Source organism: Schistocerca gregaria, chromosome 2 (assembly GCF_023897955.1).
Source record: "Schistocerca gregaria isolate iqSchGreg1 chromosome 2, iqSchGreg1.2, whole genome shotgun sequence".
NCBI lineage: Eukaryota > Metazoa > Arthropoda > Insecta > Orthoptera > Acrididae > Schistocerca > Schistocerca gregaria.
Window position 1 is genome coordinate 20,897,911 of NC_064921.1, and position 24,012 is coordinate 20,921,922.

Sequence of the window (24,012 nt, forward strand, 5' to 3'; positions counted from 1 at the left end):
GCATATTAATTGCAGTACCCGCAAAAAGGCACTAATGCGTATCAGATAAACATCTACTGGACACGACGCATCGCTGACAATATGGTGAAACTTCTTATTGAGCCATTATTGCCCACTATAATAGACATCTTCAGCCACTCCTTGACCACAAGTGTTTTCCTTGAGTCGGGGAAACATGGACTAGCTAAACCACTACCACATAAGGACGTTGCCACAGCACCAAGTGATTACTGACCCATTTGCATTCTTCCTGCACTGACCAAGGACTTAGAGTATGTAGGCGATAGCCATCTAACAAACTACTTAACCACAAACAACCTACTAGACGAATGTAGCTAGCTTTCCATAAACATCACATCACAACTTTTGCCTCAATGAAGGTAACAGATGACTTGAAGCTTACCATGTACGCACAAGAAGCCACTACCATGTGTTTCTTGGACTTAAGCGAAGTCTCTGGCACTGTCTACTTCGACATTTTACTTGGCAAACCTACCAGCGTTAATTTCTCTCCAAGTGCAGTCCAATGGTTCTACTCTACTTGACGTCTCGCCAGCAATGCGTACTGCCATGTACCGTAAACTCATAGTGTATGCAAGTACTACCAGGTGCCCACATGGTACGGTATTACGTCCGACACTCTTTTCATTGTACGTAAGTGATGTGTAAACAGTTCTGTCCCACTAAAAATACCATATGTACGCTGATGACCTCCAGTGCAAATCCAATAAACTTGAAGACAGCTATAGAGAGTCTCAGTAACGACCTGCGTGCATTATCAAAACGGGCGCAGGATATACGGTTAAATCCTAACCCATCCGAAACAAGAGGTGCTGGTTGGTCGCTCTATGCCCATTAGCCCGAAATATCGGGAATCCCTACCGTCCTTAACGCTAAACGGGACAAATGTCAACTTCTCTACTTCAGCCAAGAGTCTAGAAGTAATAACACCTGAAAATCTAAATCTGAGTATATAACCACATTGTGCAAAAAGGTATCAGCATCTCGCCATGCTCTACAAAAATATAAGAAGCTCTTTTGTCTTGAACTCAAAAAGAAACTTATGAAAGTTCTTATACTTACAGATTATAGTGATGTTATCGTGCAAGGCCTTCCTCAGGAAAGTTGACGGCGCCTGCAACCAGTTATGAATGCTGTGTTCTTTACATCTGTGATGTTCGGCTCTTTGATCTTATTTCACCATCATATGCACAGAAATCCTGGCTGTGTGCGGAGACGCACAGAGATTTCCACAACCTCTGTCTTATCAACGAACAATGTCCCCCACATGTCTCCTCTGCCTCAATTCTCTTGTGTCAACAACATGGCAGAAACACCCGTTACCCTCAGAGCAAAATCCTTCCTGTACCACTCCATAGTTAAACCACTTTCTCGAAGTCCTCAGAAGCAGGAAACCGACTCTGCAATAACCTCCCGCATCACAACGGAGAACTGAATAACATCTCCAGCTTCATAAGTTAGTGATATGTCTACCAGAGCAACAATAAAAATTACCATTGTTCCTGTAAACTGCAGTTACCCCTTTTCTCTTCCCAACCAGAGCTTCCTCTATACCCAGTATTCTTAGCTGGTGCAATCTCCATACATTACGTTTCCCCAGAACTCGCTCTATCACAAAACATCTATCTTTAGAATCTCTAAATTCTTTTCATATTTGCCACTATAACCATTTTGTTGTTGTCATTAATATCGTTACTAATATTAGTCTGTGTGGCAACAACTGCGGTAGTACAAGTACTATCAGCATTAACTTTCTTAGTTCATGGTCTGCATTATTTACTCACATAGCCACTTCAGACACCCCGATCAATCTAATACTATCTGTTGTCTTAAAATTATTTTTTAGGAAGTTATGATATTAAAAATATACTGTATGTGAGAATCCCTGGTGCAATTGAAGAGAGGGGGTAATGGCCATAATCAGGTCTGATTAGCAATGTAAATGAAATAAATATTTCGGAGCAAGTCTTAAAACTGAGGAGCTGTGAGGTTGTGTAGACGGACAGAGAGGTATGTTTAAATACCTCGAGTACTGAACGATTCCTTTTCTGTCGGGTTTGGAGAACTTAACTTTAGTCTCTATCAGGTCGCACGGTCCACTGTAGCTACTTTAGATTTTTATTTAAATCTAATAATTACTTTTACCTCACTATTGGTAACATACCAGTACTTTTAATGTGCCGAATTGTACAGTTTTTATAATTATGGCACGCCTATTTTTCTCACGATATCGTTGAGCGTATAACTCTTAAATCCACCACACCTTTTACGTTGGTTCACAAAAGCGGAGTGTAAGATGTACATTTTTGTTCATTTATTGCCATGTAAAATTTGTATGTATTCATAATAATGAGCATATGGCATTGGTGGCCAGGAGACGCCTCGCGGGGCGGTTCGGCTGCCGCTACACAAGTTCTTTAACGCCACTACGGCGGCTTGCGAGTGAATGAGGATGAAATAATGATGAAAGACACAAACACCCAATCATCTCGAGGCAGAGAAAATCCCTGACCCCGCCGGGAATCGAATTCGGGACCCCGTGAGCGGGAAGCGAGAACGCTACCGGAAGACCACGAGCCGCAGACTGTATTCATGATATTAAATATTAACAATGACAGTTTCAGATTAAAATGGATCGTGTATGGAGGCAGAAATCGACCATGAAGTACTTGTCAGCAACTGGAGCGGTCTTTAATAATTACGCTTATCAGCCTGCTAACTATAGCAAAGTCACGGGACGTCCGAAGCGATTTCGTGGAAGAAAAATATGACGATCTTATCTAGAACTGACCGCGGACATGGAGGCGGCGTGACAAGCAGCAGTGCAGCAGTGCTGATAGCCGTCATGGACAGGACGCACTGCGGCAGTGCTGATAGCCGTCATGGACAGGACGTTTACCGGCAGGTGGCAGGGGGCGGTCCGTGCGGACGGCGCGCTGGAGGCGGCGCTGTGGCCGCTGCGGGTGCTGTCGCTGGCGGTGGGGGCGGCGCCAGGCCACCCCCGGGGGCGGCGCTGTCTCCGGGCCGCCTCCCGCGGCTACTGCTCGGCGTTTCTCGCACTGCTGGCTTGGCAGGCGGCGGCGGCGATCTGCGGGTTGTGGCGCATCATGCGGGGGGCGGCGTGCCAGTCCTTTTTCGCCCCAGCGCTGGTTGGCGCGGTCGCCTGCTCCTCCGGGGGCGTCGCCTGCCTGCTGGCCGCCCTGCTCGGGCGTCGCGACGCCTTCCCGCGGGCCCTCGCCACCCTCGAGGTGGTCGACCAGCTGCTCGGCGTAGACCGCCTCCGCCTCCACCGCAGCACTCTGTTCTTCTCCGCGCTGGCCACTTCCCTAGCGGCGCTGTACCACGTCTCGCTCGCCGTCTACAAGATGTTTAAGGGCGGTTACGTTCTCTTCAGTCTCGCGAGTATCGTGGCGACGGTGACTGTGGCGCAGTTTGCCACACTGGTGGCGCTAATACGTGAAAGATTTTACTTACTGAACGAAGCGCTGATAAACACTTTTGGTGCCAGTTCCAATATCTGGGAAGAACCGAATGAAACGTGGCCGTTCTGTGCCACCAAACGGACGGTGACACAACGACACACGCCCGTAATTGGCCACCATACGCTTCATCGACAATGCCTATATTTCGAAATTATATACAAGATGCTCACGCACGCGGCTTCTTCGGTGAATGACATGTACGCTGTCTCCATCGTCGCCATTGTTGTCCAGGACTTCCTGTTGATAACTGGACTTGCGTTCTACCTGCTCATTACCATCTCCTCGGCAGCCGCGCTAGAAGTCGAGGCACTTGTCGACCAGTCGTTCATCGGGTTCGCCGTGGCAAGGCTCGTCTGCATGGCCACAGCCTGCGATTCAGCAGTGTCCCAGGCGAATAGAACCACGCAGCTGGCGGAGGACATCCTTCTGTTCCACAGAGCGAGTGAGTGATTGTCTTTCTGGAATTTTCTTAACTTACTATTTGCCAGCGTGTTTCCTGGTGTGACGAAATGGTTCGCCGACCGTTATGACTGTTAACCGACAGTAGCGTGCAGCTAGTCTTCATTTCTACCAACGAATTTATATGCAATTACGTATTTTCCTTTTTGCTACACTTGCACATCTACATCCATACTCCGCAGGCCACCTGACGATGTCTCGCGGAGGGTACTTTGAGTACCTCTATCGGCTCTCCCTTCCATTCCAGTCTCGTATTGTCCGTGGAAAGAAAGATTGTCGGTGTGCCTCTGTGTGGGCTCTAATTTCTATGATTTTATCCTTATGGTCTCTTCGCGAGATATACGTAGGAGGGAGCAATATACTGCTTGACTCTTCGGTGAAGGTACGTTCTCGAAACTTCAACAAAAGCCCGTACCGAGCAACTGAGCGTCTCTCCTGCAGAGTCTTCCATTGGAGTTTATCTATCATCTCCGTAACGCTTTCGCAATTACTAAATGATCCTGTAACGAAGCGGGTTGCTCTCCGTTGGATCTTCTCTATCTGTCAACCCTATCTGGTACTGATCCCACACTGGTGGGGCATATTCAAGCAGTGGGAGAATAAGTGTACTGTAACCTACTTCCTTTGTTTTCGGATTGCATTGCCTTAGGATTCTTCCAATGAATCTCAGTCTGGTATCTGCTTTACCGACGATCAAATTTATATGATCATTCCATTTTAAATCACGTCTAATGCGTACTCCCAGATAATTTATGGAATTAACTGCTTCCAGTTGCTGACCTGCTATATTGTAGCTAAATGATAAAGGAGTTTTCTTTAAAAATTGGTTCAAATGGCTCTGAGCACTATGAGACCTAACATCTATGGTCATCAGTCCCCTAGAACATAGAACTACTTAAACGTAACCAACCTAAGGGCAGCACACAACACCCAGCCATCACGAGGCAGAGAAAATCCTTGACCCCGCCGGGAGTCGAACCGGGGAACCCGGGCGTGGGAAGCGAGAACGCTACCGCACGACCACGAGATGCGGGCTTTCTTTCTATGTATTCGCAGCACGTTAAACTTGTCTGCATTGAGATTCAACTGCCATTCCCTCCACCATGCGTCAATTCGTTGCATATCGTCCTGCATTCCAGTACAAGTTTTCATTGTTACAACCTCTCGATACACCACAGTATCATCCGCAAAAAGCCTCAGTGAACTTCCGATGTTATCCACAAGGTCATTTATGTATATTGTGAATAGCAACGGTCCTACAACACTCCCCTGCGGCACAACTGAAATCACTGTTACTTCGGAAGACTCCTCTCCATTGTGAATGACATGCTGTGTTCTGTTATCTAGGAACTCTTAAATCCAATCACACAATTGGTCTGATAGTCCATATGCTCTTATTTTGTTCATTAAACGACTGTGGGGAACTGTATCGAACGCCTTGCGGAAGTCAAGAAACATGGAATCTACCTGGGGTCAGGGATTTCCTCTGCCTCGTGATGGCTGGGTGTTGTGTGCTGCCCTTAGGTTATGGCCCTCTGAGTCTCGTGGACGAATAGCGCGAGCTGGGTTTCACACGATGGTCTTTTTCGAAACCCATGCTGATTCCTACAGAGTAGATTTCTAGTCTCTAGAAAAGACATTCTACTCGAACATAGTACGTGCTCCAAAATTCTACAACAGATCGACGTTAGAGATATGGATCTATAGTTCTGCACATCTGTTCTACGTCCCTTCTTGAAAATGGAAATGGCCTGTGCCCTTTTCCAATCCTTTGGAACCCTACGCTCTTCTAGAGACATACGGCACACCACTGAAAGAAGGGGGGCAAGTTCCTTCGCGTACTCTGTGTAAAATCGAACTGGTATCCCATTAGGTTCAACGGTCTTTCCTCTTTTGAGCGATTTTAATTGTTTCTCTATCCCTGTGTCGTCTATTTCGCTACCTACCATTTTGTCACCTGTGCGCTAATCTAGAGAGGGAACTACACTGTAGTCTTCCTCTGCGAAACAGCTCTGTATACTTAATTATTACTCCTACACTATCCTTGTTTAATGAACCGGCATCGTCATGACCTATGAACCACTTCCTCCGTTCCACCATGCCTGCTTCCCTTTCTTAACAAATGCACATATTTAAAACAGTCTTTTAAACTTTTCTTTGAATTTTACAAACTGTAAAAACTAGTGCCTTGATGCTCTAATGAATCTAGCTGCGGAAGTAGCTATTCTTTTGCGACGACAGACATGTGGATAAAGACAAATTCATTACGCCTACAAAATTTCGATCTCTACCTCCTGTCATCTTCAGTATTCATGACAATGCAACGAATGCGGTTTGCAGTATGCTCCATTAGGTATGGTTTTATTGTATTCCATCGCTACGTAGATAGTTAGTGTCAAACACTGGTGTCCAAATTTACAGTAAAAAACGGAAATTGGGAAAGGTTGCGTTTATGTTGCCACAAAACAGTGTAAACAGGTGACGGTAAAATAGACACGATATAAGGAATACAGAACGTAAGCGACTGCTACATGCATTACGGTAAACGAAGATGTTCTTCGTTTTTTCTTACTTAACGTATTTGCACACACATTTTGACAACTCATTAATGTGCTCAGTATTGAGTGTGACCACCTCTGGCAGCAATGCAGGCCTGACAACGACGTGGCATGCAGTAAACGATGTCATCAGTCTCATGTTGGGGCCTTAACACCCATTCTCCCTGCAGAAATGCTCGCTGTCTTCGAGAGGGGTTAGCCGATGCTGACGTGATGCAAGCCGTCTCCCTAGCGCATCACAGACATCCTCTATGGGATTCAAATCAGAGGAGCGACCAGTCCCCGCCATACGTGCAGTATCTTCCGTTTGCAGGAAAACATCGACCACCCGTGCTCTATGAGGTCGAGCATTACCGTCCACCAATACGAAGTCTGGGTCCAACGCAAATGAGGGCCCAAGATCTCGTCACGATATCTGACAGCAGTTAAACCTTTCCAATTCAGCCGTACAATTTCATGAAGAGGTGTTCGAGTGGTCAACGTAATCCCCGCCAACACCCTTAGGGATCCTCCTCGATGTAGGTCTCTTTCCACGATGTTTGTGTCCCGAAATCGTGTTCCACGTTCACATCAGATGCGAATTCAGACTAAATCGGGACTCATATGGGAAAACAACATATGCCTACTCTTCGACTGTCTAGACGGCGTTCACTTCTGTGAAGACGCGTCAGGGGTAGACATGCAGCATGCCTCCAACGGTAAACGCCACTCTGTCAAACCCGTCTGTCTCGATGCAACACACCCAGTGGATGCTTCGAGCTCACATTCCAGTCGCTGTACAGTACTAAGACGTTATCTTTGTACCCTAACAGTCAAATATAGGTCCTCTATTCTGAAGTCACACGTGGTCTTCGGGATACAGTATAGGTTTCTATAAACTGTCGCCACATCCGAGAAACAGCACAACAATTCACATTAATCCAGCGGGCCAAATCAGTTTGCAAGTGTCCTGATTCCTTTGTTTCTATGACTCTCCACCGCAGAGAGTCTGTTAGGAATCTTCTCAGTGCGACACTGCACTATCTGTGATGTGCACACGGTGATTGTGGCGCAACCCGGCAAACACTACATCGTTTCGTCATCGTTGGCATGGTGTCCGTTGACCAGAATGGCATCTTCCGTGCAAAACACGATCGTCCGGACATCTGGTTGACAGTTGGTATGACTATATCGTGAAATAGACCCAGGACGGAGACATAGCCGTTTTTGCTTTAATTTTGGACACCAGTGTATTTCATACATTCTATAATCACTGTTTGTCTCATTTTTCTAACTATTGGCGGTCAGGAGATGACTACAGAAAACTCAAAACACGTTACCGCGTTATATACCGATGTGATTGCATCAAAGAAATACAAAGAGTAACATATCTTTCCGAATCTGCAGCCTGTACAGCCAATACGTAGGACCTCCAGCAACATGACAATCTGTTGCACAACTATTTTTTTTTTTTATCTTATGACCTAGGTTTTCATACACTCTGTAACTTTTCCTAGAAATACTAATTTGGTACAAGTTTTCCCACACTGTATCTGGTCATAGAAATACTAATTATGTTTGAATTAGATTTCCGGGCTGTCAAATAGAGCAACCCGTTCCAGTTTCCATCGATCTCTTTACTCCAGCGCGATATAAAACCGGACATTTTTATGTTGAAATTAGCTACGGACATTAATATACTGTTGCTATGGCGTACGTATTTCGGAATTAATACTGACCTATTTAGGTGAGTGCCTAGAGGGTTCTCTCTTTAATGTTTCCCGTTTCCCAATGACCACGACGTCAAATCTTCATTCCATGCGTCCAACTAGTAGTTCGTAATATCATTACTTTTTCAGGAATTATTATGGAATATTTGCCAAAAATCATACACACCTTACATAAACAGAGAATAAAAAAATGAGAGTGGTATTTCCAGAGATGTCATCCAACCACGTTGTAAAGAGTATAGAAACCACAGCGACCTACACCTGCCTAAGCGACAGCTATCCTAAACTTCTGCAGCGGATATTTCGACAGTCAGTCGCTATCGGCGATTATTGGCCCATTGTGAGACGCTCCGCCAGTGTAAAAAGTCACATTTTCTCTATAAGGAGTGGTCTAAAGATTCAGCCCATTTAGTTTCTACATCCTGTAGCGAGGATAGATGAGATTTCTTAAGACAGATTCTGTTGTGGTTGGCAGGAGAGCCAACACCGTGTTACTAGAGGAGGCCGAAAGGCACGCGATTTAGCTCCCGCAGGCTGGCGTGAGGTCTGGAACAGGACCAGGAAATTAGAATTTAGAAACAACGGATGTAGCTGGTGGAATACCATTAATCCATACCATTAATACTGGTTCACAATATCAATAGTATCTGATAATGGCGCGCCCTCCGCGGTGGTCTCGCGGTTCTAGGCGCGCAGTCCGGAACCGTGCGACTGCTATGGTCGCAGGTTCGAATCCTGCCTCGGGCATGGATGTGTGTGATGTCCTTAGGTTAGTTAGGTTTAAGTAGTTCTAAGTTGTAGGGGACTAATGACCATAGCAGTTGAGTCCCATAGTGCTCAGTGCCATTTTTTTTTTTTTGTTGTTGTTTGATAATGGCGCCTTGCTAGGTCGTAGCAAATGAAGCCTATCTTCTCGGCAAAATTCTTTCCCTCAGGGATATTGTCTTCTCTTATCACTTATACTTACGTGCATAAGTAAATATGAAACGGGTTCTTGAAGGGCCTTAGTTATTCTTGCACCAATTTTAGATTTTGAACTTGATGACTAAAATATAGTTGCCGCTAACTGAATTGAACGTAATCTTGTTAATTTCTATTTATTGACTGCAAAGCAAGGCTTGAGAGAATACCGATTGTTGCCGTGGAGCGGCCAAGATAAAACTTACTGAACTCATGGAATCTGTATAGTTTAAAAACATGAACTTTAACGTAATTTAATTATCTGTTGTAATTTGAAAAGGTTCTTTTAACGAAATCTCTCGCATTTACAGTTACTGTTAACACTGCAAAATAAATTAATACTTCGGAGGAAGATGAGCTCTCGCAGCGCAAATTACTGAAAAAATGCTTATTAAAAATAGTTAGACACTGCGAGCGTTTGAGGTGACAACTATTACAAAGAAATTCATTTTATAATAATAATAACAAGTTTATTTAAGCAGAAGTACGAATAACTTACATAAAACATGTGTAGCCGCTCCATGTCTGCCTTCCGTATAGCGAAAAAAAAACAGTGTGCGTGCCACAAAATACGTCCTTCCTCCTCGGCCGTACAATCGCGTCTCTTTCGATCCTTTTTTATTTTCATAGACATTAAATAAAGATGCTATCGCCGTATAGCAGTTGTTTCAAGAACATTAACTATATCTTTTACACTAATTATATTCATAAAATACTTAATTACGGTTTACGACCGATAAAAATGTCAATATTTATGTGACGTACCGTCACACCAGCCCTCCCAGAACAAGTTACAGCTTTCGTGCAACATTCTGTGTCATTCAGCATCAGTGGTCGGAGACTGGCAGCAGTCGGAATAGGGAATTACTGTCCATTGCGTTGGCTGTCGTTTGTACCACAACGAAAACAGGTGCGTTTCGAGTGGTTCCACGACCGTGAAGCACGGACTGCTGTTGCCTAACGTCGCATTGTGTTCAGCGAGGAATCGCACTTCTGCACGACCCCGTATGTCCATCGTCGGTGAGCATGGCAGTGATCAGAGGAGAGATCGAATTTGTGAAATCTTTTAGAGAAGATAGTGCTGTTACTCCTTGCATCAAGGTACGGGCAGCCATCGAGTGTCACTTCAGGTTACAGCTGGTAGCGATGTATTAGCTCTTACGTGACAGTATTATGATGCAAGTTTTCAAGACAACAATGCTCGTCCACGAATGGCACGTCTCTCCATGAAATATGTGCGTGATGTTGAGATACCCGGTGGCCAACAAGATCCCAAGATCTGCCCCCGACAGAACATGCGTGCAGTAGTCAACTCCGTCCCAAGATGACGAGGACCGGTTACGACAGACAATAGCCGTGTCCCAGCTTGCCTCAGGAGAGGATACACCGATTTTATGACACCCCTCCCCAATGAAACAATGCGTGTATCCAGACCATAGCAGTTGTAAAGTCGAACTGTGCTCACACTGCCAAGTTCATTGTAAATTTTACAGAATTCTGTAATCAGAGAATTAGCACTACGTACCCTCTCTAACTGTGAAGTTTTATTTGGTTTCTTTCTCCCTTTCTGGGTCTTTCGTGTATTTTTTTTTTTTCTAGTTAGAACAACGAGGGCATTTTATAACTTGAATTCGATTACCAGCGTTCATTTATGAGTCATATGGCAGTCAGGTGCGTAGTGATCCTTTTCTTCAGTCTGTTCGGAAACTGGTGCCACCGACGCAATCGATGTGTGGCATTGAAGTCACGCTCTTCGCAGAGTGGAATGAAGTTCCCTGAAGCTCGCCGCTCTAACGGCCTTATCAACAGCATAGAAGTCCCCAGTCATTCTATTACATTGAATAATTTCTCTCTTGTAGATCAGCACATATAGGCGTAAAAGGTACCAGAGTTCCATCACAAAAATGTTGCTAGCTGTATCTCGGTAATTAACGAACTGCGACCATTCACTACTCGTGCAAGTGAAAAATGATTATACTTACATATTTATAATGAGTGAAAAATTATTTGAGATTTTAGCTGTCGGCTAGCCAACTATATACATTACTTCTGTGAAAAGAAGAGAGAGAGAGAGACAGAGAGAGAGACATCTAAATCAAGAATAAAAGGAATGTCTGCGCCCAGAGAAACAAGTAACTGGCTATCTAAAGGGAGTAATACTTCTACAGCTACCAAGACTGATGCTTGTCACTGAAGATAAAGGAACCTGAGGACATGTCTTGGAGCTGGTGCAATACGGAAAAGCGCACACGCACGCCACTAACGCAAAGCAAAAGTTGTGAAGAAACTTGGTTAAGATGACGAAGCACATCTCGCATTTTCTGCAGATCAGGCGCCCTCAGACATCTATCTCTACGTTCAGCAGACAGCAATTTTTAGGAGAAGGTATTTTATAACAAAAACGCTGGCATCATCATTTTGTTCTTGAATTGTTATTTCACCGTCTTCGCAGCACATAAGTCAGGGGGAGGGGGTTTGTTAGCGGTAACACTTGCTTTTCAGCCAGCAAGATTTTAAATATAAATAAGTGCCGGAATGGGATTTCCACTTAGCAGTGGAGTGTGCATTGCTTTGAAACTTTCTGGCACAGGTGATATGTGCGGCAGACTCTGAGAAGCCTGCAAAAGGCAAGGTTGCATTTTCGAGTGACAGTCAACAGGAAGTTTAAAGATAAATGTGCTAAAATACGTGTGACTTACTATTAAAAATTTTGAGATGTCTTCTACTATTCTGTTGAGAGATAAAAGTAGATTTTTTTCATGGGCACCTAACGGGAGTCCGCTTCTGTGGCTGAGTGGTCAGTATGGCTGGTTGCCATGCGGGGGACCCGGGATCGATCCCCAGTAATGCCAGAGATTTTTCCTCGTGGGAGAAGTGACACAGTGTGCACACGGCCTCGTGATCCCAATTGATGAGCTACTTGAGAAGTAGCTGTTACAAGGTCGAGAAACCTGACAAAGACCGGGAGAGCGGAGTGAAGACCACGTGCCCTTCCATAGCGTATCCAGTGACATTACTGGCAGAGGACGACAAGGCGGTCGGTCGGTCCCCGATAGCTGGTCTAAAGCCAAAAAGCGGATCCTTATCTTTTCCTTTACACAAATAAAGCTTCCATTGGTGTTCGACATTAATAGTGCTGGTACACGACTTGAAACGGGACAGGGGTTTGCTAGGCATTAGGGATCGATGAAAAAAAGGGTATTAGTTGATTTGAGAAAGGAACCCGCCAGGTTAGACGACAGTGCTAACTCGCTGCTTCTTGGACTCGAGTAAGCGCGTCGGCCCCAGATCGAATCGGCCCGTGGATTAACGACGAGGGCCAGTGTGAGGGCCAGCCGAATGTGGGTTTCAGGCGGTTTTCCAAATCTCCCTAGGTGAATACCGGGCTGGTCCCCACGTTCCGCCCCGGATACACTGCTCTCAGACATCTGAACACTTTCGCGCTATTCCATGGACTACACTAGTCGCAGACAGTTGGCTACACTAATTCCTTCCCGGGGGGTATGGGGGGTGGCGGCAGAAAGGGCATGCGGCCACCCTTAAACTAACATTGCCATATCCGATTAACCATTCCGACCCTGCGTCTCCGCGGGAAAACGGGCACAAGCAAAAGAAAGAAAGAAAAGTTGATTTGAGAAAGGCACAAGAAAACTGGTGGCAGAATATTTTGTGGGAGAGCGGGAAGCCAGCTGATGGAAAAGAAAGAAGAAGAAAGGGAAGAATTGAGAGGAAAATTTATATTATGTTGGAGCTAGAGCGGTACGTAGAACTCTGAATGGATTTCGTGATCAGATATGGTGACATCTACATCTGCATCTACACACATGTTCCGCAATATATCGCATGGTGTATGGCGGAGGGTACCCTGTACCACTACTGCTCATATCCTTCTCTTTTCCACTCGAAAACAGAGCGAGGGGAAAACGACTGTCTGTATGCCTGCGTATGAGCCCTCATCTCTGTAACCTTAAGTTCACGGTCTTTACGCGAAACGTACTTTGGCGGGAGACGAATCGTTCAGCAGTCATCTTCAAATTCTGGTTCTCTAAATTTTCCCAGCAGAGCTCCTCCAAAATAATGTCGCCTTCGCTCCAAAGATTCCCATTTGACTTCTCGAACAGTTTCCGTAATACTTGCGTGTTGTTCGAACCCACTGGTAACAAATCTAGCAGCCTGCCTCTGAACTGCTTCGATGTCCGGCTTAATCCAACCTGCTGCGAATCCCAAACACCCGAACAGTACTCAACAATAGGCTGTACTAGTGACCTATATATGAATCAAACGTTCCTGTAATTCTTCCAATAAACCTGAAATCGACCGTTCACCTTCCCTACTATAACCCTTCATGTTGCTTTGTAACGTTATGCCTAGCTGTTTAATCAACGTAACTATGTCAAGGACCACACTATTAATACTGTATTCGACAATTTTGGATTGTTTTTTCTGCTTATCCGCATTAATAACATTAAGAGCTGCCGTTCATCACACCAAGAAGATATTTTCTCTATGTCATCTTGCATCCTCTGGCAGTGACTCAACGGCGACGCTTTCCCACGAACCACAGCAGACTCAGCAAACAGCCTGAGACTGCCGCCTAACCTGTGCACTGTATCGTTTATGTGTTTAGGAAATAACAGGAGTCCTGTCACGCTTCACTGGGGCATTCCTGACGATACCCTTGTCTCAGATAAACACTCTTCATCGAGGACAACAGGTTGGATCCTGATACTTAAGATGTCTCCGAGCCACTCACATACCTGGGAACCTTTTCCATACGCTTGTACCTTCGTTAAGAGTCTGCAGTGTGGCTCCGAGTCAAACGTTTTACGGAAATCCAGGAATATAGATTCGACCTGTTGCCCTTCATCCATGTTTTGCAGGGCCTCATGAGAGAAAAGGGCAGTCAGAGTTCCACATGAGCGATCCATTCTAAAACGGTGCTGATTTGTGGAGAGAAGCTTTTCCCTCTCTGGAACATTTATTAAAATATAACTAAGAATATATTCAAGTAGTATTCTGCACCAAACTGATGTTAAAAACATTAGTATGTAATTTTGCATGTCCATTCTTTTACTATTCTTATATACAGGAGTCACCTGCGCTTTTCTGCAGTTGCTTAGAGAACCGTTGGGACAAGATACAGAGAGGGTGTAGATGTAAGCTTGAGAAGCGAGCGTTTGGTACAAGCGACCCAGAGAATATGGGACGGTGATGAGTGATACAGTGATTCACTGTTTGGTGTCAAGTTTGTGGTAAGGCTAGGAAATAGAAAAGTGTTCAGTGTGGGAGAGAAGAGAGAGCGAATTAATAAACTCATACGGCATTCGAGAGGAAGAGGGTGGACAGATAAGGAAAGCTAGGCATAGTGTATGGTGTTCGTGTCTTCTTTTTTAGGGGGTGGGTGCCTGACAGCAGTTTTGTGGGGTGTAAATCCAGTCTAAATTGGCGTAATGGGGGAGGGGGCGGATAGGTCGGGTAAGGCTTTGTAGCTGTGAAGTATAATGGAGGATACAAGCACCATGTTACAGTGGCTAGTACATTGGCTTGAAAACCAATAGTAGATGCCTTCAGACTATTTAACCGAACCGATTGTTAGATTTTCAGATAAAACTATGGGAATCACTAGTGTAGATGGAGCGAATGCAGTATCTTTTACATGGTGAAAATTATCAGAGGTCAACGATGGAAAAACCTTTTTGCTGAAAATACCTTATTCTTATGTTTTTAGGGTGGGAAATCAAAATTAAAAAACTGTATCACCCACGATTTCTTAACATTTTGCAGTTAAATTTATTAAATTAATCGATATTTAAAGAATTTAACAGCTTTTATATAGTTAAAATAATTTAAAAAGGAGGTGTAATGAATGTAGATGACGTTGGTAGCACTGCCGAAAAACATTTGATGACAAAAAAAGGTAGATTCTGTTATTGTGTTAACAGATGGTGTTTTGTTTACTGTAAACCTAACCTCACTTTTCCATTTCCTGTACTTGTGCTCAGTAAAACGTCTAAACGTGCGTGTAAAAACTCTGCTGACAGTTTTTGCTATATTTGTGGTGAAAGTGTACTTAAAAAAAACATTAAAGAAACACTACAGACTTTGTGAAAAAGGTTTATCTGTCATGCTTTGGATCTAAACGTGGTGATCAAGATAAATCTTGGGCTCTGCATAAGGTATGTTTTGAATGTGTTGAAGATCTGAGAAATTGATCGAAAAAGGAGAAAAAAGCTTTTAGATTTGCTGTTCCTGCGATATGGATGGAGCAAAGAAATCATTCTGATGATTGCTACTTTTGCAGTGTTGGTATTATTGGTCATAATTCGAAAAACAAGAAGGTAGTAAGCTACCCTAATCTTCCGTCTGCCATCCGACCAGTAGGGCAAGCTTTGCCAGTTCGTGAACCACCAGATGATTTAAATTCTGGTTCAACAGAAGTATTTTCTGATGTACAATCTGACTTAGATGAACCAGATGATGATGATGAATTCCATTGCAGTACAGAACGTCTACAGCCCAAATTGTTTACTCAGAGCGAGCTTCACGATTTCGTTAGGGATCTGGGCTTAACGAAAGAAAAAGCTCAATTACTTGGCTCTAAATTAAAAGAAAAGAACTTATTGACAGTTGGAACCAGCTTATACATGTATAGAAAGAGAGAGAGAGAGCAGAATTTTCGAAGCTTTTTAAACAAGAAGGGGATTTAGTGTATTGCTTCAACATTCCCACTCTGATGAATGATTTTGGTATTGAATACAAAAAGGAAGACTGGAGGTTGTTTATTGATTCATCCAAAACTAGTTTAAAGGCTGTTTTATTAAACAATGGTAACATGTATGCATCTATACCTGTTGAACATTCTGTACATGTGAAATAAAGCTAGAAATAGTGCTAAATAAAATAGGCTATTCTGCTCATGGTTGGATGATATGTGGCGATCTAAAAGTAACTTGGTCAGCAAGGTGGCTTTACCAAATTTCCATGTTTCTTGTGTAAGAGGAACAGTAGGGCAACAGATCAACACTGTTGCAGAAAGAACTGTCCTGTGAGTGAGTCTTTAAAACTTGGCGAGAAGAACATTCAACGAAAAAACCTTGTAGATCAAAAAAACGTACTCCTACCACCTATACATATACAGTTAGGCCTAATGAGCAGTTTGTAAAGGACCATGTTTTAAGTATCTCTGCCAAAAGTTTGCACACCTTTCAGAAGCTAAAATAAGAGAAGGCGTATTTGTTGGACCTGACATTAGAAAACTGATATTTGATGTTAACTTTGAATCCACAATGACATTAAGTGAGAATGAAGGATGGGTATCATTCAAGCAAGTCGTTACAATGTTCTTAGGATGTGAAAAAGACCCGGAATTTGTTTCTATTATAGCTATAGTGTCACAGAAGTTAAAAACTGTAGGATGTTTAACGAGCCTGAAAGTTCACTTTTTGAACATAACCTTGATTACTTCCCGAACAATATGGGAGATACTAGTGTGGAGCAAGGAGAGTATCTTCACCAGGACATTAAAGTGATGGAAAAACGCGACTCATCACAAGAAACTTCAAAGAAAAAATAGGTAGAAAATACAAACCAATTCCAGCTGACAAGTGAAACCTCTATTAACACGTATCATTGTTTTAAGTAGCGTACTGTAAATACGAGCCGGCCGCGGTGGTCTCGCGGTTCTAGGCGCGCAGTCCGGAACCGTGCGACTGGTACGTTCGCAGGTTCGAACCCTGCCTCGGGCATGGATGTGTGTGACGTCTTTAGGTTAGTTAGGTTTAAGTAGTTCTAAGTTCTAGGGGACTAATGACCACAGCAGTTGAGTCCCATAGTGCTCAGAGCCATTTTTTTGTAAATACGAAACATGCTTATGTTGTAACAAAAAGAACTTAGAACTACTTAAACCTAACTAATCTAAGGACATCACACACATCCATGCCCGAGGCAGGATTCGAACCTGCGACCGTAGCAGTCGCACGGTTCTGGACCGCGCGACTAGAACCGCGAGACCACCGCGGCCGGTATGTTGTACCAAAGCGTTTCATAAATTTCTCCGTTTACCTTATAGCATAGGATTGTTATACTATTTAATAAAAAGCATATTGCTCGAAAATTATGGGTAATACAAACAAACTAAGGCTAGATTTGGATTCAGCTCATAAAAATCTGTTAAGATTAGCTACCAAAGTAAAAAAAGTTTTTCAAAAACACTTTTCAATTTCCTGCTTGAACGGCTTTCGGTAGGACATCCAAACTGCACGGTTGACCGTGGGACATGATGAGAATTTCACTGAAGTGCCGAAGAAATTGGTACACATGCTTAGAATCGTGTAGGGCCCCCACGAGCACGCAGAAGTGCCGCAACACGAGGTGGCAAGGACCCGGCTAATGTCTGAAGTAGCACTGGAGGGAATTGACACTATGAATTCTGCAGGGTTGTCCATAAATCCGTAAGAGTACGAGGAGCTGGAGATCTCTTAAGAACAGCACATTGCAAGGCATCCCAGATATGGTCAATAATGTTCATGTCTGGTGAGTTTGGTGGCCAGCGGAACTGTTTAAACTCAAAAGAGTGCCCTTGAGCCTCTCAGTAGGAATTGTAAACTTGTGGGGTGTCGCTTTGTCCTGCTGGAATTGCGCAAGTCCGCCGGAATGCACGGTGGACATGAATGGATGCAGGTGAGCAGGCAGGATGGTTACGCATATGTCACCTGTCACAGTCGTATCTAGATGTACCAGGCTTCCCTTGTCATACTCCCACACCATTACGAAGTCTCCACCTGCTGACATGCAGGGTCCATGGTTCAAAAATGGTTCGAATGGCTCTGTGCACTATGGGACTTAACTTCTCAGGTCATCAGTCCCCTAGAACTTAGAACTGCTTAAACCTAACTAACCTAGGGACATCAGACACATCCATGCCCGGGGCAAGATGCGAACCTGCCACCGAAGCGGTCGCGCGGTTCCAGACTATAGCGCATAGAACCGCTCGGCTACTCCGGCCGGCCAGAGTCCATGGATTGACGAGGTTGTTTCCATACTTGTGCATGTCTATTCCCTCGATACAATTTGAAACTAGACTCGTCCGACCCGGCAACATGTTTGCAGACATCAACATTCCAATGTCGGTGTTGACGGACCCAGGAGAGGCGTAAAGCTTCGTGTCTTGCAGTCAGCAAGGGTGCAAGAGTGAGTGTTAGGCTCTGAAAGCCCATATCGATGATGTTTCATTGAATGGTTCGCACGCTGACACTTGTTGATGTCCCAGCACTGAAATCTCTAGCAATTTGCGGAAGGGTTGCATTTCTGTCACGTTGAACGATTCCTTTCAGTCGTCGTTGGTGCCATTCTTCCAGGACCTTTTTTCGCCCGCATCCATGTCGGAGATTTGAAGTTTCACCGGATTCGTGATATTCACGGTACACGCTGCCCCGGAGATGCTGTGTTCCATCGCTCGTGCGTCGACTGTAACATCACTTTCTAATTCACTATAATCTTGAGAGTCTGCCAATGTATCAGCAGTAACCGATGTAACAACAGTGCCAGACAATTGTCTTATACAGAGTGTTACAAAAAGGTACGACGAAACTTTGAAGAAACATTCCTCACACACAAAGAAAGAAAATATGCTATGGGGACATGTGTCCTGAAACGCTTACTTTCCATGTTAAAGCTCATTTTATTACTTCTCTTCAAATCACATTAATCAAGGAATGGAAACACAGCAACAGAACGTACCAGCGTGACTTCAAACACTTTGTTACAGGAAATGTTCCAAATGTCCTCCGTTACCGAGGATACATGCATCCACCCTCCGTCGCTTGGAATCCCTGATGCGCTGATGCAGCCCTGGAGAATGGCGTGTTGTATCACGGCCGTCGACAATACGAGCACGAAGAGTCTCTACATTTGGTACCGGGGTTGCGTAGACAAGAGCTTTCAAATGCCCCCATAAATGAAAGTCAAGGGGGTTGAGGTCAGGAGAGCGTGGAGGCCATGGAATTGGTCTACCTCTACCAATCCATCGGTCACCGAATCTGTTGTTGAGAAGCGTACGAACACTTCGACTGAAATGTGCAGAAGCTTCATCGTGCATGAACCACGTGTTGTGTCGTACTTGTAAAGGCACATGTTCTAGCAGCACAGGTAGAGTACCCGTAAGAAATCATCATAACGTGCTCCATTGAGCGTAGGTGGAAGAACATGGATCCCAATGAAGACATCACCAACAATGCCTGCCCAAACGTACTGTAGGGCAATGAGTCGCATGTCAACACAAGCACCGAAGTCAACATTACCTTTCCTTCAGTTGAGCCAACTGGCGGTGAATCGAGGAAGTACACTACATACTGACGAAACTAAAACGAGCTCTAACATGGAAATTAAGCGTTTCCAGACTCATGTCCACATCAGATATTTTCTTTATTTGTGTGTGAGGAATGTTTCCTGAAAGTGTGGCCATACCTTTTTGTAACACCCTGAATAGGCGTTGCTGACCGCAGCGCCGTCTTCTGGCTGTTTACATATCTCTGTATTTGAATAAGCATGCCCATGTCAGTTTTTTTCGCTCATCGGTGTAATTTACGTTTTCCTTTCCATGTAGTTCAACAATCTCCACCGTGTGATTACCTCTATCTATTGTCGACCTGCAGACGGCAACGAGGAGCGCGTGCGCGAGCTGCGCAACCTGGCGCGGCTGTCGAGGCGGCAGCCGGTGGCCTTCAGCGGCGGCCCGCTCTTCTCCCTGGACGGCCGCCTGCTGACCGCGCTGGCCGGCACCGTCGTCACGTACACCATCATCCTGGTGCAGTTCCTCGCCTCGGAGGCCGTGCAGGGCTGCCACCACTAGGCGGCAGCCGGTGGAACTCAAGAGACCAGCGAAGGCCTTACAGTCGAGAACCTTTCTCTGTTTACTTGGCCAGCGTACTGGCAACAACTCACTACAAACACAGCAACATATAGACTGACAAAAGACAATTAAAATTGCAAAAATAAAAACTTTAGTTAAGATTTTTTTACAATTCCACATTAGTACGATAAAATCTTTGACATATCAGTTATACCGGGTAGTTACATGAGAGGATCACTAAAAAAAAAAACTATTTTTTTAAATCCATCTTTTATTCTTCATATTTGAAAGATTTTCAATGTGTAGATACATCCTTTAGCAACATCATATTCATTTCTCCACATAATATCCATCCCTCTCAACTCTCGTGCGCCATCTTGGAACCAGCGCCTGTATGCCCGCACGGTAAAATTAGAGACCAACCTGCTGGAGCCACTTTGCCAGCGTGCACAAGGGAGTCATCATCTTCAAACCTTGTTCCACGAAGAGAGTATTTCAGTTTCCCAAAGGGATGATACTCACATGGAGCCAGGTTGGGACTCCAAAGCGGGTGTTTCAGTGTTGTCCATCCGTGTTTTGTGATCGCTTCGAATGTTTTTTGACTGACATGTGGCCGTGCATTGTCGTGCAACAGCAAAACATCCTGCTTTTGCCATGTGGTCGAACACGACTCAGTCGAGCTTGAAGTTTCTTCAGTGTCGTCACATACGCATTACAATTTATGGTGGTTCCACTTGGCATGATGTCCACAAGCAAGAGTCCTTCGGAATCGAAAAACACCGTAGCTATAAGTTTTCCAGCAGAAGGTGTAGTTTTTAGTGTTTTTCTCTTGGGTGAATTTGCATGATGCCATTTCCTCTTCGTCTCTGCTGAAAAATGACCGAGCCATTTTACATCGCCTGCCACAATTCTTCCAAGAAATTCATCTCCATCATTCTTGTACTGATCCAAAAGTACGCTGCATATCGTTTTTCTTGTTTCTTCGTGAGCCATGTCAATATCCAGGGAACCCACCTGGCACAAACCTTTTTTACTGTCAACACTTTCAGTATTCTGCCAAAACTTCCTTTCCCTTTCCGAACGTAGTGTGACAATTCGTTCACTGTGACGCGTCTGTCAGCAGTCACCAATTCGTTAACTCTCTGCACATTGTCTGGAGTGTGTGCAGTACGAGGCTTGCCGCTGCGAGGACAACCCTCAATATTTGCCTTGCCCGCTTTCATCACGTAACCTGCTTGCCCACCGACCGCCTGCACTGCGTTCGACAGCAGCATCTCCGTACACCTTTCTCAACCTCTTGTGCACGTTTCCCACAGTATCGTTTTCACAACACAGGAATTCTATGACGGCACGTTGCTTCTGACGAACGTGAAATGTAGCAGCAATCTTGAAGACAGTGCCACTCACGGGAACAGGTTGAACTAAGTATGAAAACAAGCGGGAAGGATGTATCTACACACTGTAAAACTTTCACACATGCAGAATGAAAACTGTATTTTTACAAAAAACAGTGTACATTTCTTTTGGAGTGGCCCTCGTATTTCCACTTCCCCTGTTTAATACATTAAAACACAGAAGCTAATTACCGTATGAGTACCAAACTTGGTAGCATTAATGTCAATGACATGGGCAAGAGAAATAATGCAGAACCAATTCAGTTGAAACACTTTCACTGTGCTGCTACGATACATCATAGCATTACATAACTGTACCATTACTGCTACAAAAGGGCCTCAATACGGCGCCCGTCTGCACAGCACAACGAAGCATGTCTGCAGGTATGCTGGCTACCTCTCTTGATGTGCTGCGCTTCATATCAGCATATGTGTAAATGTTCCCCCTGGTAAACCTTGTCAAATGGTTCAAATGGCTCTGAGCACTATGGGACTTAACATCTGAGGTCATCAGTCCCCTAGAACTTAGAACTACTTAAACCTAACTAACCTAAGGACATCACACACATTCATTCCCGAGGCAGGATTCGAACCTGCGACCGTAGCGGCTGGGCAGTTCCAGATTGAAGCGCCTAGAACCGCTCGGCCGGCTGGTAAACCTTGTCCTTCAGGTATAGGCCCATAACCAGAAATAAGGAGAGTGAGATCAGGTGATCGTCCCCGCCAAGCATTTGGAAACTATCGCCTGATAATTGGGTAGTTTCCAAATGTGTTTCGGAGAAGTGCGGTGTGGCCCCTTCTTCCATGAAAACTGTTGAATTCAATGCGCCTCTCTTCTGTAGGGCCGGTACGACATGCTGGCAAAGCATGTCGCAGTAATGCTGGCCAGTCACACTGCACGTCTCTAGTCCTTGAGCACCAACCTTTTCAAAAAAGGAATGGGCCATTGATGAACGTAGCCGTGAAGCTACACAATACAGTGACACGTTAACTAAACAGAGGAATTTCATGCGCAGTGACTGGAGGTGAAGATCTCCACACTCGACAATTCTGTGTGTTCACCTCACCCGTCAGAGAAAAATGACCTTCCTCTGTCCATAGGGTGATCCAGCGCCAGCCCTCGTCAAATTCAATCCTTGGGAGAAAGTGGAGACCGAAGTCAATACGTCATTGTGCGTCCTGCTGTGCAAGCTGCTGTACGATGACGTAATATCCTGGATCAGAAACAAAGTGCAAAACTTTTGTTTTTCTGTGTAAAAACCAGCCACATACCATCCAACGAACATGACATGACGTTCGCAAGTAAAAAGACGGCAACAGATAAAAGAGCACAGAAAATATGTTACAAACAGCGCCAATAATTTCTTAAAACATGCTGTAACATACAATAAATAAGATTAAAAATACCCACTCATGATGGTGATATTTGTCGCCGAAACTAGTTTGGGATTATAAAGAAACAAACGAATAACAAGGTGTTTTGCATCAAGGCAGACTCAATTTCTAATATTACTGTACGATAATGCTCTTGTACGGATACCAGTTGAGAATGTTTCGAAGTACATTCTGTATAGCGGGCCACGGAATATTCAACTGTCGTGATACACCAAGCGCATTGCCTCACTGCAGGGAATTGCGAGCAGCGTTGTCTGCCACAGCAACAGCGACTTCATCAACCACCTCTGGTGCAGCCGTTCATCGGATTCTCCCCAGAGCGACGCCAAGTTCTCCAGTTGGTTTGAACTTGTTCCACATCCTCCACACAGAAGGTGGAGAAATAGGACCCTTCCGTAATAATTTCAGTCAGTGATATTCCCGAATTGCAGCTGCAGCGTTATTGTTGTTTTGATAATAGAGCTCCACCGATTATGCCCTGCTACTTTTGTCCAAGCTCATGTTGGCACGTCAACAAGTCCACTGTAACTGATCAGGTGTGTGTGATTATGAATTACAATGGCTGACCACGGCAGTTGGTGGCCATAGTTATAACTGGACGGTGGTGCTGTGAAGCATGGTAATCGTGCACCCCATACTCAGGACATTAATGCACCCAAGTTTGGTACTCGTACGGTAATTACTTTCCGCGTTATAACGTGTTTAAATAGGGAAAGTGTAATTCTAACCGCTGACAGTTGTGGCCGAGTGGTTCTAGGCGCTTCAGTCGGGAACCGCGCTGCTGTTACAGTCGCAGGTTGGAATCCTGCCTCGGGCATGGATGTGTGTGATGTCCTTAAGTTAGTTAGGTTTAAGTAGTTCTGAGTCTAGGGGACTGATGACCTCAGATGTGAAGTCCCATAGTGGTTAGAATCTTTTGAACCATTTTTAATTAAAACCACTAGATACACAAAACAACATATTGAAAGGTTCTTTAACATTTATTATAGTTTTTATTTATTTACCTTGCAATGGAAATCGCTTTGCCTGGATTTCCTGAAAGCTTTTTGAGAAGCGGTGTTTATTGTAGACAATGAATCGAAACAGAATCTAATTTGGTTGCGTGATGTCGAAGATAGCGTACTGAGTCGCCTAACAATCCAGATTCTACCAAAGTTCGTTTCATAAATCGTAACACTATGTTTC

The 24,012-nt window shown here is 44.5% G+C and overlaps 1 protein-coding gene across 1 annotated transcript; it reads left to right on the plus strand.

Annotated features, from left to right (window-relative positions):
- The first annotated feature begins 3,128 nt into the window (after positions 1 to 3,128).
- On the plus strand, positions 3,129 to 20,038 carry LOC126334530 (uncharacterized). The gene is made up of 2 exons (XM_049996887.1): positions 3,129 to 3,945; positions 19,842 to 20,038. Exons 1-2 carry the CDS (start codon positions 3,129 to 3,131, stop codon positions 20,036 to 20,038), a joined length of 1,014 nt encoding a protein of 337 aa, XP_049852844.1.
- Positions 20,039 to 24,012: the final 3,974 nt, after the last annotated feature.